Source organism: Haliotis rubra, unplaced genomic scaffold (genome assembly GCF_003918875.1).
Source record: "Haliotis rubra isolate DU_JTF1 unplaced genomic scaffold, ASM391887v1 Scf129, whole genome shotgun sequence".
Classification (NCBI taxonomy): Eukaryota; Metazoa; Mollusca; class Gastropoda; order Lepetellida; family Haliotidae; genus Haliotis; species Haliotis rubra.
This window is the reverse complement of record NW_025765214.1, coordinates 321,746-341,867: the sequence shown is the minus strand read 5'-3', so window position 1 is coordinate 341,867 and position 20,122 is coordinate 321,746. Positions and strand designations below refer to the sequence as shown.

At 39.9% G+C, this 20,122-nt stretch overlaps 1 protein-coding gene across 1 annotated transcript in view; it reads left to right on the top strand.

The window, feature by feature from the left end:
* Window positions 1–19,586, top strand: part of LOC124266944 (cholecystokinin receptor-like) — a 39,106-nt gene extending 19,520 nt beyond the window's left edge. The window contains exons 2-5 of the mRNA XM_046701801.1: window positions 1,859–2,000; window positions 10,533–10,658; window positions 18,739–19,177; window positions 19,307–19,586. Coding sequence (XP_046557757.1) covers window positions 1,859–2,000; window positions 10,533–10,658; window positions 18,739–19,008 — 538 coding nt within the window. The 3' untranslated portion in view covers window positions 19,009–19,177; window positions 19,307–19,586. The remainder of the gene's footprint in view (window positions 1–1,858; window positions 2,001–10,532; window positions 10,659–18,738; window positions 19,178–19,306) is intronic.
* The last annotated feature ends 536 nt before the right edge of the window (window positions 19,587–20,122 follow it).

Below are 20,122 nucleotides of genomic sequence, written 5' to 3'. Positions count from 1 at the left end.
CTTTGCTGGCATGGTAGGAAGGGGGATGTCAGGAATACTGATGAGTTTCCGCGGGGTCTTAAGTGTCACGCGCGACTACAAACGGCAGGAATCAATACCACTTGAGTCTGCAGTGTAAATGCGTTGGGGATATAAGGCGTGCAAAATTAAGCACTTGACAATGTTTCTCTTACATATTTGTTGCTAAAGTGTGAATCAATGAATAGCCTTAGGCTGCAGACAAACAGTTTATATTTGTACTGAAGGCATGTTACGGAGGTAGCTCTCATAACGTAGTTTATTCCTCTGTTTAGCGAGTATCAAGGAACTCATTTTACATCGATCGCAGAAAGACTTTTCAAGTTATTTACCTGGTTATTCATTACACTTCCGCCAGTATTTTATTGCCCTTTTATTTTGCATTTTCTGCACCAGTGCCAGAAATGATGTCTATGGCCATTCCATATTTGGATGTTGCTATATTTGGATTTGGTTTTTCCAGGTGAACAGTTGACTTGCCTTCGTATGTGTTTATGACGGCAGCCTACCAGGGAGCGAACCGATATCGCAATCTCTTATTGACAGGGTTTGAAAAATAACCAGACAAAGTTGGAATGGCGCAACAGGTGAAAGGTTTTAAAAATGGATTGGTGCATTGGGTGAAGAGTTTTTCAAAGATGGAATGGTGCAATAGGTGACTGTTTTTTAAAGATGGTATGGTACATTAGGTGAAGGGTTTTTTTCATAAATGGAATGGTGCATTCGGTGAAGGGCGGTTTTTCAAGATGGAATGGTGAATTAGGTGAAGTATTTTTTAAAGATGGAATGGCGCATAAGGTGAAGGGTGGTTTTCAAAGATGGAATGGCGCATTAGGCGAATGGTGTTATTAAAAAACGGAGTGGAACATTAGGTGAAGGACGGTTTTTCAATGGTAGATTTGGCGAATGGTCTTTCAAAAATATGAATTCAGTCTTTTGTCTTTTTATTGACGATCTCTGTCTCTTTTTATTCAATATTCACTTAACTGCTTATGTTAACAATTTTTAATTTTCAGAAATCTGCTGCATTCAAATTACATATCAAACATTATATAGTACGATGTAATATTGAATTTGATAATTTCAGACAAACTATAAGCTTTCTCAGATTCGTTGTAATACATTACAAAATAGTGTCAGACATTTTCCACTTTCAAATTAACATTAACACATAAGTTTTGAAGACATATGGATATTATCACTGAAGATTATCAGAGTACATTTGTATGTGTTATGTTGCTTATCCGTTTTTGGACTACTTAATAGCGTCCTGATATTGATCGAAATATGCACCTTGGAGATAATTGTATGGTAATTCAAGGACAACCACCATTAGACGTTAGAGTTGATTGAATTACATAATTGCACATGAAAATAATATATCTACATAAAGGCGAGTCTGATGGGTGTGGAAAGAGCTATCTGTACAATGACTGTACAGTGTTCCAGAACTTTCATTACAGTGTTTCAAAGTTATTCCAAACGTTCATTTTCCAATTCGACTTGTCCCCTATGGAGGTTCTATTGTCTGTGATTAACGAATCATGTAGTATTGTGACTTAAACAATTTAAGCGCTTTCCAAAATGTCTTCGTAATGAAGGTGGCGTTTCCTGACTAAAGTAGTTTTACAGCAACAAAAAACGACACGCCGCCATGCAAACAATCACAATGTTGTGGTGAAATTGCGAACAAGTTATGTCCCAAGCGAGAAGAAATTAGATCAGTTATATACTAAGTAGTTCTACGAGTTCTAATTTTGTCTTTCAGATCCTACCACCAGCGTAGCATATCAGCTGCGGTTCTATACGTCTATCTACGACTTCTCTTTTTGTCTTCCAGGTCCTACCACCAGTGCAGCAACAAAGCCCGTAACGACTCTGGAAACTGGAAACTTAATAACGAAAGTCCCGATACTGTGAGGCATTCCAACAGAAGCAGGCCGTCGTCCCCTGGGGAGGAGGCGTTGCAGGCGAGGAGACAGGTATAGATCGTGATGGCAGAGAAGATGATTCCATAATTTCTCTCATTTCTTTCAGTGGTTGTCCCCTTTCTCATATACGAGATGCTTTTACGATAGCATGTGAGTTGTTATTGATACTGTCTGTTCGAAATCCTTGTGGAAATGGACAGGCGGATATATACTAGGCACATAAAGAAACTGTGCATACAAAAATTTAAAATCTAAATTTATCAAACCTGTGCAGACACATAAGGATTTAAACTCAGAGATTAGTGACATGTATCCAACATGCATGCACGTGCCACGTTCCGTGACGTCAGTGGGTTCGTCCTTGAGACGTGCAATACGTTGTTGCACGTGCATTCCGGGAAAGAGAAACAGAGCAAATGAATGCCACACAATACTGTCACTTTAGATAGCTCAACACCTGCCCTTGCGATCGTTCAAAAAATTAAACGGCTATTGAAACGCATAGCATGCCAAGGCTCACGTCTGCACAACGTCATGAGGCCATTGGGATGGTCCGTGGGGGAATGTCTCAACGACAAGTGGCTGCACATTTCCACTGCCACCGGAACACCATTTCTGCACTGGTGAGACGCTATCAGAACACAAATGACGTCATCGATGGGCCACGTTCTGGACGTCCACGTGTAACAACGCCAAGACAGGACAGATGGATAAGGGTGACCCATCTTCGCCACAGGTTTCAGACTGCAGTGATTACTGCCCGAACCATCCCAGGACTTCGCCGTATCCACCCCAACACAGTTCGACAACGTTTACGTCATCACGGGATCAGACCACGACGTCACGCCATACGGCTTGTCCTGACACAACGTCATCGACAAGCTCGCCGAATGTACTGCCGAAATCATGTCCGCAGACCCTTGTTTTGGTGGAGAAATGTTGTTTTTACAGATGAGTCCAGGTTTAACATTTCCCATAGTGATGGACGTCAACGTGCCTATAGACGCGTGGGAGAACGTTATGCACAGGCCTGTGTCTTGGAGGGTTCGCTTTGGTGGTGGTGCCGTGATGATGTGGGGTAGAATAACAGCACGCCAAAGAACTCCTTTGGTGATTGTACAGGGCAACTTAACTTGTGTGGGCTACAGGGATCAGATTCTTCGACCTGTGGCAATTCCTTTCCTGCAACGTCATGGCCCTGGGTTAACATTCCAACAGGACAATGCCCGCCCTCATACGGCAAGGGTTGCTATGGATTTCTTGCAACACCACAACGTTGACTTACTGCCTTGGCCTGCAAATTCACCGGATCTCTCCCCGATAGAGCATGTTTGGGACGAGATGGATCGACGTCTACGCCGTCTTCCTCATCCGCCAGATAACGTCCTTGACCTTGCAACAGAACTTGAGAGAATCTGGCGTGACATCCCACAAGCCTTCCTTGCACGTTTAATAGGCTCTATGCGTCGTCGAAGCACTGCTGTTCTCAATGCCGATGGTGGACATACCCGTTATTGAGCTTGTGACATGGTCGTTTGACCCCTGTCCCGCTTGTGGACTAGTGACGTCATTGTGATTGACTTTTCAATTGTAATTCTCCCGACTTGTTATGGTCTCATGATCCCTCCATTAAAGTTTATATGTACCTTTGACATTGTTATCGTACTTATCAACTGGGATAATATTTTGACAATGCACAGTTTCTTTATGTGGCTAGTATACATAAGAAAGTTTCCTTTTCGACTTTTGTGAATAAGTTAAAGAAACAAAGATGCACTTAGCAATATTCCAGCTATATGGCGGTGGTCTGTAAATAATCTACTCTGGACCAGGCAATCCCTGTTAAGAGGTAAACGCAACTAAATGTTCCAAATGCATTCTTTGCTCGGCTATATCGTGAGTTTCATACTTTTCGGCTTTGTTTTAAACATGTATCGTTATTGTCACATACACATTGTCTGAAATTATAAGTATATGACTGGTGCAAGATCGACAACAACGCTCACTTTTGTAAAATCTAATCCCAAGTTTATGTTCGATTTTCGTATGGCGACACACATTGACCCATAAATGCACTTCTTGAGAAGATATTGAAATAGCACACTGTTCTCATCTTTTATAATCTTCGGCACCCGTGAAGATCCGATTTAGAATTAATCTTCAGTAGCCCATGCTTGTCGTAAGAGGCGACTAACAGGATATGGGGGTCAGGCTCGCTGACTTAAGTTGACACTCACTTACTCACTCACTCACTTACTCACTCACTCACTCACTCACTCACTCTACATGCACGGGGTCGTACACCGGGTCAGTGTAATTTCCGATCATTTGTTGGCAGTTGAACTGTCTATAGTCTGAACTTCACGTAAACACCAAAGACTTGATTTCATGTCATTATTCTCTTTAATACTCGACCGTGACAATCGTACAATGTCTTTTCATGATCCCCTGTTTTATGCCTCTGACCTTCACTTAAAACACAGGCAATTAGTAGATCAGGGCATGATCACTAATGTCATTGCGCTTACGTTTTGCATTGATTCGTGAGTGTAGGTTCATACATGTTATGCCTTCATTTCATTTTATTCTGGAAAAGGATTCCAGAAAACAGGGCTGTATTCCAATCCACAAACTCAAAATTAAAGAACAAGTTAAAACAAGTCTAAATTTGCGTTTACTCAAATAAAACAAATGATGCTGACCTAAATTACTACAACGGAAACGGACAATATTAGTAATAACAAAACGCCATACAGAACATTTTGCTATGTTTGTGTAATATAGTACTCGTGTGCATCTGATAGAATGTTCAGCACCATCAGAGTGAGTGAGTGAGATGGGTTTTAGCAATCTTCCAGCAATATCACGACAGGGGACACCAGAAATGGGCTGCACACATTGTACCCATATTGGGAATCGAACCCGGGCCTTCCGCGTGCCGAGCGAAAGCTTTAACCACTAGGCTTACCCCATCGCCCCCAGTGCTATCAGACAATCATAGGAACCGTTTGCTGATGTGTCGACGGTATCCGTGAATATATCGAGTTTGCACCACATCACACACAGACGAGTATGTTTCAGAATTGTCAACATGTATCATACGAACATGACATTTGCAGATTTGGCTTCACACTATTGACGCAAATTTTGTTAAAATGATTCCCCTATATATTTAACCGTGATCATAACAAGCAGCTGAGGTCTCAGCTGCATCTGCACATCAACTGACTGCGTTCGCCTTGGCACCGACAGAGTCTGAATGCCTGCGCCTGAAGACTTTGTTATAAAACTGATCACAAAATGTCAGGGATACTTCCTTTATTTTGTTTATGGTGATGCAGGACCCAGATGAAGCTTATTAAAGAACAAGTAAGCTTGCTTCAGAATGACAGAGTGCTTTCAAATGGCACTAAGCGTATAAGTGCTATTTCATTAGCATCAATCGATAATCTATGAATGGTTAAAAAGTACGTGGCTGTCACATATAACAATGTTCTTCTCTAAGTAATGTTTCTGTTGTCATTGAAAACAACATCCATCACTGTCTGTAAACTGTCAAAGAGAAATTTGGTTACAATGAGACTGAAACACAGACAAGGATCGTATCGATTGAGAAAATCACTGTATGCTGGCTCAGTATTTCATATGCTTAGTGTGGTGTGGCTAAACATTTACCCCCATCGCTTGTTAAGGAATGAGTTAAATTTAAAACAATACATTGTGTTTTGTATGCAAACAAACGCACAGATACTATATTAAGGACACATATTATATTAAGTTATTTATGATACAATAATCTCTGTTAACGTAGTGACTATGAATACAAAAGTAGTATCGTTGACTTCATAGCTAATATAGCTAAAATGTTCCACATGTGACACGTACAAGGCGCTGTATGCAACAAGCATCTTTACACTCGGCATTTCGAGGACGCACATAACATTAGGGGTTTGAAAGCCTTCTGTCTCCTGTGTCATGGATGCAAGTCATATTCCTGCACGACCTCGTATGAACAACCTGTGACTTTTAATGTCACTGCGGGGACTAATTACAAGTATGGAGCTTCAGGCCAAGTAGCCTTTCATCCATAATGTATCAAAATGATGCCCAGAAAGGAACCATGCCACAGCAGGTTTTTCTGAGTGTTTTTGTCTTCTCTGAACAGTGGCTTCATCAGCTGCTGCTGGTTATCATGATGGTTGACCTTAGAGCTATAATGTGGCTAGCAATGCATATACAGTGACATACGGCCGACAAGAGTGGTTTGGGCAGTTTGTAAGCATCTGGTCGTTGACCTTCTTAAAGAAATTAGTGCACTGGGAAAGGTAGACATGTATTATGTTGTAACGATGTAAGTGGTTTCATATATATAATGACCATGATCTATATATGGTAATAATAATTTGTAACATACCGACCAGGAGGTCCATAAAGTGAAGCAATAAGTGGGCCACCATGGTGATCGTAAATACACACATGGGAACTGAAAAAAAACAGTTTAACCTACATACATTGAGACATCGAGACATTGCCAAGACACAAATTGGATAAACATGAGTATTCTTGTTACTTGCACGATAATAATCTTACTATTTCTTTAATACGTCCAACATACAGGGACATGAATCGAAGAGCAACGTGGCGATTACCCGGAGCCTATTGTAATGTCGTTACAATTATCGATTCTGCTGTAGTCAGTGGCTAAGGAGCCGGTAAAAGCTCATTTGTGCAACAACGTTTCCCAGGGGATGTTTCCCGTCTGTCACAGTTGTGATTAACTAATCAGAAGAAAAAATCCCGTATACCTAAAAATGTTTGTAACGACTGTTCTAGATATTAATTGGATTTTCAGAAGAATATTTATATAACTGCCAGCTTGATCCTTAAGCCACACGACAAGGACACGTAACTTCCATCTTCCAAGTGTATTTCAGAAACAGCGTAAGTTTGAATGCGACACGATTTAAGAAGTATGCAACTGTGTGTGCGTTTGTTTGTAATATGAAAATTCGGTTTAACATATTTATTTCTGATATATTGTTAAGAAACTGGATCGGCAAACAAGCAAAAAGCTTATATTAAAGTCTCTCCAGACAAAATAACATTTATGCGGCTTGCATTTCATAACAATATTACAAAAGTACATATCATAAATAACATTAAGCATACAATATACATGAATATAAACATCTGAACATCAAAAATACTTTCAGTTCTGCAAAGGTCCAGATGAAAACTTAACATTGATTAATTAGGGCTCCTTGCCTCTAGGCAGGAGACCTATTGTAATCGTTCGGATTATTATTATTATCATTTCTTATTCCGCCGATTTTTGTACCAAACATACCTCCTAAACCAATGCTCCGAATCGCTCACAAAAAATCACAGATGCCCACCGAGGTGAAAATATTCCCCTTAAAACTCTCTAGGCTCTAGGCCCAATAGCAAAGGAGAGATAATTCAAAATTAATTCCAAAATTTCAAACTTTCCATAACTGATGTCCAGTAACCATTGTGCAAATTCTGCACAAAAAGTGCCAGGATGATAGAAGAAGTCTTGGTGATTCCAGAACACTAATTGTTTTGGCCGTAGACCCAAGAACAACTGAGATACAGCCTTTTAAAGAGGGAACTATTTCTTCTCCAGAACTTCTTTAAAAAGGTACATGACCCCTGCGACCCCGGCTGTATTTGGAAGATCCGCTCGCCTGTCTAAAACGTGTTCTGGCTCCGTTTTGGACGATGATTTCTAGCCCTCAAATACAATTCAAACACCCGTAATTCTCAAACCAACCAACCAACCGTCCGATTTCGACCAAAATGTACCTGTACAAGTGGGCTATTAGTGTCGATTATAACTACTGATTGCAGTGATGTATCTCCAAAGACAACAGAGGGACAAGTGAAATTATATTTTCCACACTTTAGTTGCTATCTTCATCGGTTTTCTAGAGAACACAATGAAAGTTAGCCGTATGTATCTCAAACGTTAACTGATCAGTTTCTGTTCTACGGTTCATGTGAAAAGTATCATTGTTTGGTACATATCTTCTTCAAGATTGTTAGAGGTAATTAAGATAGCTGTTTGAACAAAGGGTTCTTCTGTTTTGAGATTCATGATACCCATTGATATTTTTAAACTAAGAAAAAAGGTTTTGTGGTGAAAAATTTATCGAAACTTGAAGACCTTCCAGTACATCCGGTCGAAGAGCATTCGACTAGCAGTGAAATGATTCATATTAACTAAAACTATTACAACTTTCATCAAATATGTGAAAGACACATTAGGCTAGATAGAAGTAAAGCCAAGGAGCCCTCATCGTTGCTATATTTCTTCTTGAAGTGATGATAAAGTTATGTATACTTATAGCATCATAGTTGGGACATATAAAAGATAATGAAGGGTGTCCTCAAAGGCAGCACAACAAGTACATGATGGGTTATCGGATATAAATCTACTTACTTTATGGACATTTAAATCGCTGCATTCTAATCGGAGTGTACAGTGGATTATTTGACAGAACCTGTTTCCAATGTTGATATCAAACCCAAATGAATTACAATATGATGTCATCTTATTCTTGAATTCACTTGGTGATTGTATAAGTCTGACTTCTTCGGAATAATAATTATTTTTGCATAATTATCTTGGACTTCTTAAAATCATTTCACTAATATCACCAATTGAGTATTTCCTGAAATCCCCAATAGAATTCAAATAATACCATTATTAATGTATCTCACTTAAATACAAATGTCACTAATGTCACTAATTGAGCATTTCCTCAAATCCTAAAAAAAATTTAATAATACCATATCAATGTACATGTATCTCACTAATTGAGAATTTTGTTGAAACAAACTATGGCTCATATGGACTAAGTGTTATCAAAACACTAACCCCAGTCAGCCAAATCCCACTCTGGCTATGTGAGAGGCCTGTTTTGACAGAATCTGGCTAAGTGAGAGGATACCATCATCAGTGGTTTTCAGTGATCCATCCATATTATTCTTAATGTTAATTTGCCTTTTAAACCCAATATCAACATGAAATATAGTGTTAATGTTTTATATTTGTTTGAGCAAAATATTACCCACTGTAATATTTCTCTATTCCGTATTTCCAAAGTACACTCACGGAGCGGCATCGTACAGTTTACAGTGTACAGTGTAAACGCTAACTTCATTCAGCTGTTTTTACATTTGTATCATGTATTTGGAATTATAGAATATCGATACAAAATGAAATAAATCTTAGAAAGGAAAAAACATATATTACACTGAACTCACATATTACATTCGGATAGAATACGCGCCACTTGTAATAAGATCTATAAATATATTATTAATGGACATTGCAAATATCTATAATGGCCCTTGGAACATGCCGTCAACCATCAAACGTGTCTCGCCCTTTTGACACGATTCCCAATGGTTATCCCACGATGTTCAATCAGACATATGTCTTAGGATTTTATTGGGCCTAGGGCTGACAGATAAATCAAATGATAGCATTCCTGTTTGCTGTGTCCTTTACTGGTGATAATATCTATAGACTCCGCGACGCTGAACCGTATATGTCTCCGGCACATCGCCTTGTAAATCAATCGAACAGGATAGAAAACCCCGAAACACAAATTAATGGTAGTGACTCTTAGAAGATTAAGACGAAGTTCTCTTCTCAGAATAAGAATAAGTCTGAGATTTCGTCCCGTCGTCGCGTGTTTATATTAAAGTTCACAGATTACATCTGAAAATTTAAAGGTACTCGTATACGGAATAGCTTGTCGCCCAGGTATCGGAGGTGTTGCAGAAGCTGCAGAGCTGAAATATATATTCCAAATATCATCAAATGTTTGACAGTCGAACAAATTTTAAAAAAAACAGTTTGAACGATACTGCGCCTCAATTAACCATAGTTTGATTGTTGTCGTTTGCGTAAGATGTGAACCACAATAAACTAAACTGATCATACAGTACATCAATCCGCTGCTTGATATGATGTCAGATTGTGAGTTGAGTTTAATGCTGGTATCACTATTTATGTCGGAAAGATACGAGTCTCAGACGTTTGCCACTACTTGGAATCCACGTTCAGATATCATTACATCGTCATCGTAAGTCCTTAGTAATACCATTTTCAGGCCCAAAGATATTTCGGCTGGAAGAAAGACATTTGACGCTCCAATAATTTCCGTTTGTATCCGTATTGTCATGTATTGTTTTACTCTAACTATGAGTTGATTTGAGCATACAATTCTCTGAACGCTCGGGCTCTTATTTTACTATGTACACATGCCTTGGCAATGGATTTTCAGATTTTCGGTAAATACGAATGACAATAGCATCAATATATGAAAGTAGATTCTTTGTCCAAAAATGCGGAAGTGGCGATGTCAAGTAAGACGACGAGTCTTTTAATGTTACTCTGAGATCAGCAGATGTTCGCTAAACGGTCGAGTCAGGATACAAGTGAAGTCACTAGAATGATGAAGAAAAGTTGCACAAGTCATTCACATTTTTCATAAATATATCACAACCTTCTTTCCTATCCTCTTTAGCATTGTTTATCTTCTTTTTAAGGTTATAAAGATGCTGGTTGTGATCATTGTCCTCTTCCTGATTTGCTGGGGGCCCAAGCTGGTCATGCACGTGATGAAGAAGCTGGAACTACAAGCTTTGTACAGCCCGCACATGTTCCACCTCACGGTAATCTTTTCTTGCCTTTCCATGCGTTTGTGACAAGGTGCAGGAACAGGATACGTTCCCCGTTCTCTGGCACGTGATATCATCACTATTTGACCATGATTTACCATCCAGTAGTAATACATTCGCGATATAGTTACAATAGTTTTAGCAGTGATGTCTGCCTGATTGAAACGTTTTTAGACAAATTCTATAACATAGGTCTATCATGTTAATTCATTATTATTGCCTTTACAATCAAAGGATAAAGCATATATTTATTACATTTGATAATCCCAAAATATATTTGCCAACAGTTTGTATGTTTTCGAAATAATTAACAATTTCCTGCTTCACACTGCCAGTATGCATTTTTCAATTGAAAAGGGCATGAACTACGAATTTGCCAAATTATTTAAGAAGCCAACAACAGCATGACTAACATGAGGCATTAACTTCATTTATAAACATTAAGATACCCATTATCCATACACAGACGCATGTGTGCATGCGGCGCTTATCGCTACTGTAGAAACATTTCATGCGGTGCTCATATATGGACAACAAGGAAGTGTGTTAACACAGGGGCTTCTGGTCCGAAAACCCCTCTGCAACCTCAGCAACTGCATTACTACATTACTGTAAGACTATCTCCAATCCCCAAGGTAATGGTACTAGCCATTGTCCGCCGTAAAGATACATGTAATCTCTTTGTTATCAACCTTATAGCAGGGTTACCCATTATCTTTATGACCTTAGGCAAAGTAGTAGCATCGTATTTTTATGTAAAAGTGAACGAGTATCGACAATGATACTTACACTTATCTTTCCAAATATGTACGGATTTTCTTGTCCTGAACTTGACAATCAAGGTTATTGTACATAGTTACGAGCCTCGTATTGTGTTGGGACCGAAGGCTGCAACTCACTGTGTAGGAATGTGACCCTCATGACAGCCAGAGACCAATGGTCGTGGCTCTGGATACAAGCTGGCCCTCATTGTTTGTTGGTTTGTGGGTATCGCATCCCTGCCCGTGGATTTCATGACGGCGGTGAAAAAATGCTTAAAGGTTACATGCAACGTACAACACAACTTTGCAGATTCTGATATCTTTCGGTATGGACTTACCGAAACAAATCATCAAAAATGCAAATTCAACTTATAAAGTTGAAAAATAACGCGATGAAAAAAACCGCGCGAAATCGGAGTTCAAACGATTCACTAATTAAAAACTGGTTTCAACAGCTGGGCTGCGGTCATAGCACGTGCGCAGTGAAATAGGTTCGCGCAACTTGGAAGCGGGCTGTCCGGTGAATACTCGGTGAAGGCTTTGGTGTGAGCTATTTTCCTAATGTTTTGTTGATATCTCACAGGCGCGAGCTTTTTATATGTTATGACAGTAAATAAACTGTTTATATAATTTCATTTGTCTATTTCACCACACGTTCTTCTTACCGAGTCACTTTCTCAGTTCGATACTTAAAAGCAATGTCATTATTTAGCGTTGACAGAATTTCGAACTGTGATATAGATATGTCGTTGTCACAGACAAAACTCAATGTCTTGTTTTATTGACACCTGTGTGTCTACCTGCCTGTCTGCTAATGACAATATTCAATACACAACTTCGATCACAGACCACATGCAATTTGAACTTAACACCAATCAGGCTATACACCATAAACAAAACGCATTGATTTATGGCCCGAGTTCGGTCGCTGTCACATTATGTAATTACACAAACAGGCAGGTGTGATACTTGAACACATGGCATGTTATGATGTCTGTTGATTGCAAAATGTTACACACAAAAAATGAGCATGTATTTACAAAACCCAACATCTCTATATATACACACACAATGAGCCGTGAGGGCATCTGCAAATGAACCAGCCGTTACACTTGAGTGCACACCCACCCGCTCTGACTGGGTTCGGTATCCCGGCTGCTTCGTTTCTTGGGAAGTAAACACAAGTACACAATATTGCACTTTTGATTTGCGATTGTACGCTTATAATTTTGTTTATATGTTTTTTCATAACCAGCAATGTATATCATATGTCATGAATAAGTGATAATTGTGTTTTATTTATGTTTGATTTTTTGGTTGCATGTGACCTTTAACTTTGAGCTTTTGGCTCATGTTGATCTCACGCGTCGTTATAAAAGAGAACAAACTGACGGACGCACTGCCTTGCGAGAGCCACACTCAATCCCTATTGTTACCAGGATATACACCTCCGGTCACCTCGTCATTTTCGATATAAATGAGAACAAACATGCAGCTGAACATACTTCGACTTAAAACAGAGTACCGCACATTAAACATGTCTCTTTATTGACATTTCGTGCCGTTTACTTTAGTTATCCATCTCTTCTCCTTTAGTCTGTATAATAAACATTTTTTTACATTTGAACAAAGAAAACATCAGTAACTGACGTTGTACTGGGTATTTTTTGTGAGAAAACCACGTCCTTATACAGAGTAAGTGAGTTTATTTTTTCACCGCACTCAGAAATATTCCAGCTATATGGCGGCGATTTGTAAATAATCGAGTCTGGACCAGGCAATCCAGTGATCAACAGCATGAGCATCGATTGGGATACGATGACATGTGCTAACCCAGTGAGAGAGCCTGACAACCCGACCCCATTAGTCCCCCCATACGACAAGCATGGGTTACTGAAGATCAATTATAACCCGCATCTTCACGGACGTCCTTATACGAAATCCCCTTTAGTAAAATCAGTCAAATGTATGTGTATGGATTTCCCTACCATATCATAACGTTTATGAATCACTCACAACTACCAGGTGTGAAAGGTACGGGTATCCTCAAGGTTCCATTATTTGTAGACAAAAGCCTCAATCTGAAGGATGTGGTAATATATCTTCTTCTCTTTAACAACTCAGAAATGGAAAGGTGAATTACCAGAGATATCTCCCTTCACGAATACATGAAAACATATCCTCAGAAGATCACGTCAAGTGAACCATGAGCAAACATGGAGAGCCAAATCATAATGAATCCTGTCTGGTTTCTTTAACCAATCAGATGACTTTAAAAACAAATCTCATTTCATTACTACTTTGATTCGTAAATTTCTATCTTAAAAACCAAAAATCATCAACACTACCATTGAGAGGTAGGGTGTCATGGCGCTCAGAAACAGCTGGGTTTAAACCATTTTCAGCAACATAATAGCACGGCCTTTATTATTTGCATTCAGAAACGCTTGTTATCGAGATAAAAACAATCTAATATGCTGTTATAAATGATTTGTTGTCGCCTAGACGTTAACAAGTCGTTTTAGTAGTTAGATTACAGAAGCTCTGTTTTCAACAACCCGTATGTCCCCTTTACCCTATTAAAGATTTGTACCCGTGAAGGTCCGGGTTAGAATATTGATCTTCAGTAACCCATGCTTGTCGTAAGAGGCGACTAACGGAATCAGGTGGTCAGGCTCGTTGACTTGGTTGACACATGTCATCGGTTCCCAATTGCGCAGATCGATGCTCATGCTGTTGATCACAGGATTGTCTGGTCCAGACTCGATTATTTACAGACCGCCGCCATATAGCTGGAATATTGCTGAGTGCGGCGTAAAACTAAACTCACTCATTCACTATTAAAGATTTGGGGGAAATTTGGTCTTCTTGTGGTCGTTGAGTTGGTTGTTGCATGTTATCGTATCCCAGTCGCGTACATCGATGCTCATGATGTCAAGCACCATATTGTGTTTACCTGGCGTAGACAATATACAACACCTGATGCTCTTGGATTATTTTCCAAAAGACGAGGTGAATACTTTTGAAGAGTGTTAGATTGTGGCTTAGAAGTCTCAAACATTGTGTAAAAGTTGCCAAAACACCACAGATATTCTTTACAGTGTCATGTTGGGATATCATGAAATTCACGTTTTTGTTGAATCTCACGAAGCTAGAGAATTGTTGACAGCGGTGCTAAACAACAAACAAACAAACAGACCAACAGAAAACCTCGTCCCATGAAGGTTTATTTAAGATTCATGCCTTTTATGGATGCTTCAAAGTTTCGCCCACTTTGATCGTTCGCCTCACCATTGCAACCTTATTAAAATCAAATATTTGTTTTCGGTAACCCAGATCATGATAAGCGACGCTGTGAATGGTCGGTTTTATGGTCGTACTTGGAATGTTTTGTTTCGCGGTAGCGAGATCTAAGATCTGATGTTGATGACATTGCAATGGCGGGTTTCAGCAATGATTCGTTTTTTATTGTTCTTCAACACAAGACATGGCAAAACCTTGTGCAATAAACAGGATACATGCTCAGAAAACGCATTCAAGAGAGACAACTCCGTTAATCCTTTTTCATTAGTTTGTGAAGAGTTATCCCCCTTCGTTTACTTGCTAGCTGACGACATTTTCAGTGATCCTCAGTATGGATGATTTAGAGAAGAGGAAGTTGATTTTAGAGTATTATAACGAGGACATCAGATCAGTTAAAGTGATTTCAAGTAGAACAGGCATCTCTTTGTTCACTGTTTATCGTGTTTTGAAAAATATTGCAAATAGATATGGCATTGAGCACCAGGGAGGCGCAGGCAGGCCCAGAAAATTGACTGTCGGTGACAGGAGGCGGCTTGGTATTCTTGTTTCTAAAAACAAACGAAGGAGTTTAGAAAACTTAAGGCTGGATATGATTGATAGAGGAACCGTGGCTGTCTGTAAGCAGACAATTAGAACTGAGCTGCATGCAATGGGTTGGCAGAAAAGTCGAGGAATTCCATCAACGATCATGAAACCTGAACAAAAGGAGCGAAGGTTGAACTTGTGCTTACAGCATGGAAATTCTAACTGGAACAATGTGATTTTCTCCGATGAAAGTTATGTGTGGTTGTTTTCTAATACACTGAAATTCTGGACCAAACAAACTGAAAAACCTTTGTATCAGCGCCCAAAGTACAGTCCGAAATTTAACGTGTGGGGTGGGATATCTGTATTAGGGGCAACGCCCCTTTGTATATTTGAAGGGAATATGAACAGTGAGCGGTACACAGATATTTTTGAGGGACATTTACTTCCATATGCTCACGTGTCCTATGGAAATTTTTGAATTTTCCAGCAGGACAACGACCCAAAACATCGTTAAAGCATTCACAGGCCTGGTTTCGGACCCAAAATATGAGATTATTAGATTGGCCAAGCTATAGCCCTGACCTAAATCCAATAGAAAATGTTTGTGGACTTATGAAGGATAGTGTCAATAAGACAAATCTGACAAATATTGCTGAAATGAAAGAAGAGGTGGTCCGATATTGGGACAGCATGGACCACGACTTTCTAACTTCTTTGATCAGTAGTATGCCTCCGCCACCCCACCCCCACCCCACCCCTGCATTGAAGCCTGCATTGCTGCCCATGGTGACTTGACAAAATACTAACTGTTCACCTGTCTTCGAATCTGGAGTTATGTTCTGCTAATATTCACATTTAATACGTGAGTAATGAGTGAAAAATATAAAAAGAATTACAATCTTTAAATTCTCAATAATTTCTGGTTGTATTGTATGAGATCAAGTTCTGTGCGTGATAACAAAGAATGATTTTATTACACGAATATATACATCATATCAATATTAATCTGACTAGACTTTTATATATTTATATTTCTGTATTATATGTGCAGGCGTTGACGTTATTCTCTGCCATTCACGTTTTATTGTGCGTGAGTTTTACTTTTACGCCGCTTTTATCAATATTCCAGCAATATCACGGTGGGGGACACTAGAAATGGGCTTCACACATTGTGCCCATGTGAGGAAGCAAACCCCGGTCTTCTGCGTGACGAACGGACGCTTTAACCACTTGGCTACACGTTTTATAAAAGAAAAGAAATGCGTGGGTTCTTCGCCCAAAAGGCTCAACCGATAAAAAAACTACGTCAGTATCAGTCCGGTTAATAATATCATGATAAGCCTTACATTTTTCTTCTACATGTTTCCTTTACGCGTCATTAACTGAATCTGATACTTTTAAAGATACAGTAACCAAGATCAAATTTATACTTTGACACCTGAGCCCATTGCAGTCAGCATCTTGACCTATTAATGTCCTTGGCTCCAAGTTGTGCATTATCAGATTTGTGTTGGGGACACGAAACAAAGAAGATATTGTAAGCGAAGACCTCTCAAAAGAGTGTGTGAGTTGGTTGGGTTGCACAGTATTCCTGTTATATCAATGCGCGACAGTCTAATGTTGGAGGGGCGGTTGGGTAGCCCAGTGTTTAAAGCGTTCGCTCGTCATGCCAAAGGCCTAGGGTTCGATTCCCCGCGGGGGCGGTGGGGTAGCCTAGAGGTTAAAGCGTTGGCTCGTCACGCAGAAGACCCGGGTTCGATTCCCCACATGGGCACAATGTGTGAAGCCTATTTCTGGTGTCCCCCGCCGTGATATTGCTGGAATATTGCTAAAAGCGGCGTAAAACTAAACTCAGTCAGTCAGTCAGTCGATTCCCCGCATGGGTACAATGTTTGGAGCCCATTTATGGTTCCCCCGCCGTGATACTGTTGGAATGTTGATAAAAGCGGCGTAAATCTAAACTCACTCACTCTAATGTTGGAGTAAAGTCTGGAGTGGTAATCTCAGACGTTTACCGCTTTGGTGTAGTGAACACCACGGTGACGGATTCAGTGCTGACAAATTTAAACCCAGCAAAATAACATGGGCGAACCGGGACTTCACCCAAGAATCGTAGGTTCCGGGTGTACCCACGGGACGAAACTCCACAAAACGAATTGCTGGACCTTCTACAACTTGGGCAATCGTGTCCCTTTTCAAGAGTGACTAAATTCTGTACTTATGCATTCTGATGGGACAAAGAGAATATATTCATTATGCATCATATTAAATAGAACATTTAAAAATTTATTATACTTGTCATGGGATATTTCTTGCAAATTAGTATTGTGATAATCCTTGGATGACGTGCGTACATGTTACACGTATGCTAAAATCTGGCACATGTGTACATGCATTTCACGGATTCTTGGCCCCTCCGTGATTAGTGTTATGGTAAATTTGGAAAATAAGATATGGATTTTTTACTGTGCGTCTTATATATTTTCTGACAAACATGATCTTTTTGTACATTAAATGAGACGTTTGAATTTTATCTGTGTCAGTAGAACCGAGATTGTCTGAAATGGAGTCTTGAAACTGAAGAAGCTCATCCTAAAGACCGAATACATGAAGTTTGCCGTGGAGTGATGGAGCTATTTGATCATGACGCCAGCTGTGCCACATTACAGTGGTCAAATAACACGAAACTGTGTCACACAACAGCATCTTTGAATTGAGTTTAAAATGATTGTACAAGCAATCAGAATGTCACGTTTATGAGATTAAAATGATGTTGTGGACTAGTAATGTAGTTAATATGTACATCGATGACAATCAAAGTTTAAACATCAAAACCTTTCTTTGAAAATGCAATGAATTGATAAATCATGCTAATGGCCTTCGTTCAGAACGTTTTCCGAAAAACGCCTTGGCAATAGGCGTAAATCACTACAGATAGGAAAGTATTTTTCGAATTTCCAAGCCGTGGAGGTCAGAGTTAGAACTGAGCTTCAACAACCAATGCTTGGGTGAGTGAGTGAGTTGGTTTGTTAGCTTGTTGGTTAACTTACTTGTTTGACATCCCGTGAAGATCTGGGCTAGAACTGAGCTTCAACAACCAATGCTTGGGTGAGTGAGTGAGTGAGTTGGTTTGTTGGCTTGTTAGTTAACTTACTTGTTTGACATCCCGTGAAGATCTGGGCTAGAACTGAGCTTCAACAACCAATGCTTGGGTGAGTGAGTGAGTGAGTTGGTTTGTTGGCTTGTTGGTTAACTTACTTGTTTGACATCCCGTGGAGATCTGGGCTAGAACTGAGCTTCTGCAACCAATGCTTGTCGTAAGATGCGACTAACGGGATCGGGTGGTTAGTCTTGGTTAGTATATGTCATCGTATCAAACTTGCTCAGAGCGATGCCCGCGATGTCAGTCACTGAATTGTCTGGATCGTTGTAAAGAGCTTAATCGTTACACTTGCAATTATGAAAAATTCTTTGTATTTCAGATCCTGCTCACCTGCTTACCGTACGTGCAATCCTGCCTGAACCCTTTCATCTATGTCCTCATGTCAAAGTCGATCAGGAAGACAATCAAGACGTCGCTTCCTTTCTGCTTCCGCCGTTACTGCTTGTGCTACTGTTGTCGTTACAGAACATCCGGTTCACCGGTGAATGAACTGGTTTTAACCAACCACAGTGCAACGGGCCAAACCGGTCTGAAAACGTCGGTGGAGACATTTAGAAGCTATGGTGCTAATGAACCAACGGACCTCTAAAGCAGTGTACAGAACAGAGAACATATTATTTTATTCCTACACCCCACAACTGGACTTGGCTTACCTGTACACATACATTAAAAGAGTTCATTTCAATATGATTTTAAAGGGCGACTGTACACCATCGTACAAGGGTGAGATATAAGCAATGAGCCTCACCTAGAGGAATGTAGTACAAGTAAAATCTTTTCATCTGGACATTGCATGACATTACATGACGTGTGAAAGCGGAACATCGACAAAAGCTCGAGCGACTTGAGCAAGTTATTTCTGTGTGGCAATTTAGTAAAGTAAGCAGTGGTCTGTGACCTGTCGATAACAACAAAAGCGGTCCATGTAGATATTAGTACAGAATAGGGAAAGGTGCCCGATCATCTGCAACCTTTCACAGATGCCCAGCACAGTTTTGCGTGACAGCCTCGATAAAGAAGAACGTCCTGGAAGGCAATGCCTTCAATCCATCAGTGTGGATTACGACTTCAGCATCCACAACTGATCTTCCTACGTCAAGACTTCTTCTGTTTCCGAAGTTAAAAGAAAGTTCTATTCGATACCCATTCTAGAAGGACGATGACGTCGTAGCACCTGTCTAGAACATTTCGGACAGCAAAGAGAAGCCCCCTCCCACAGGGACAAACGTGTGTATCCTTTTGGAAGGGGATTAATTTGAAATGTCTCTACGTCAAAGATTTCTCTGTGTGTCTCTCTGTGGCTTAGAACTTATGAATCTATCTTTGAATGGTGTTCACCATCATTTCAGGTACGGACTCATCAATTTGTGCAGTATGTAAACCTGACCATTTCTCTGCGCCATGAGGATGATACTTGGTTGTTTGATCGTTCCTTATGAAACAATGAAAAGACACACAATGTGGGCTTTGAACAAGTCCGAAGCCAAGTCACCAAGTCATAAAATGTTGCCCAAATTGTTCACTCATTTTACTTCAGCTACGCTGCTACATTCACCCGTCATTATAAGAGCATACATTAATCAGGTACATCTATTTGGTATCAAATAGCATTGTCGTGTCTAAATGTGCCAATCCTGTGTATGTGGTTACGGTAGACTGATACGGGTTGTGATTCATGCGGTCGTGTGCGTTGAAGCACAGGT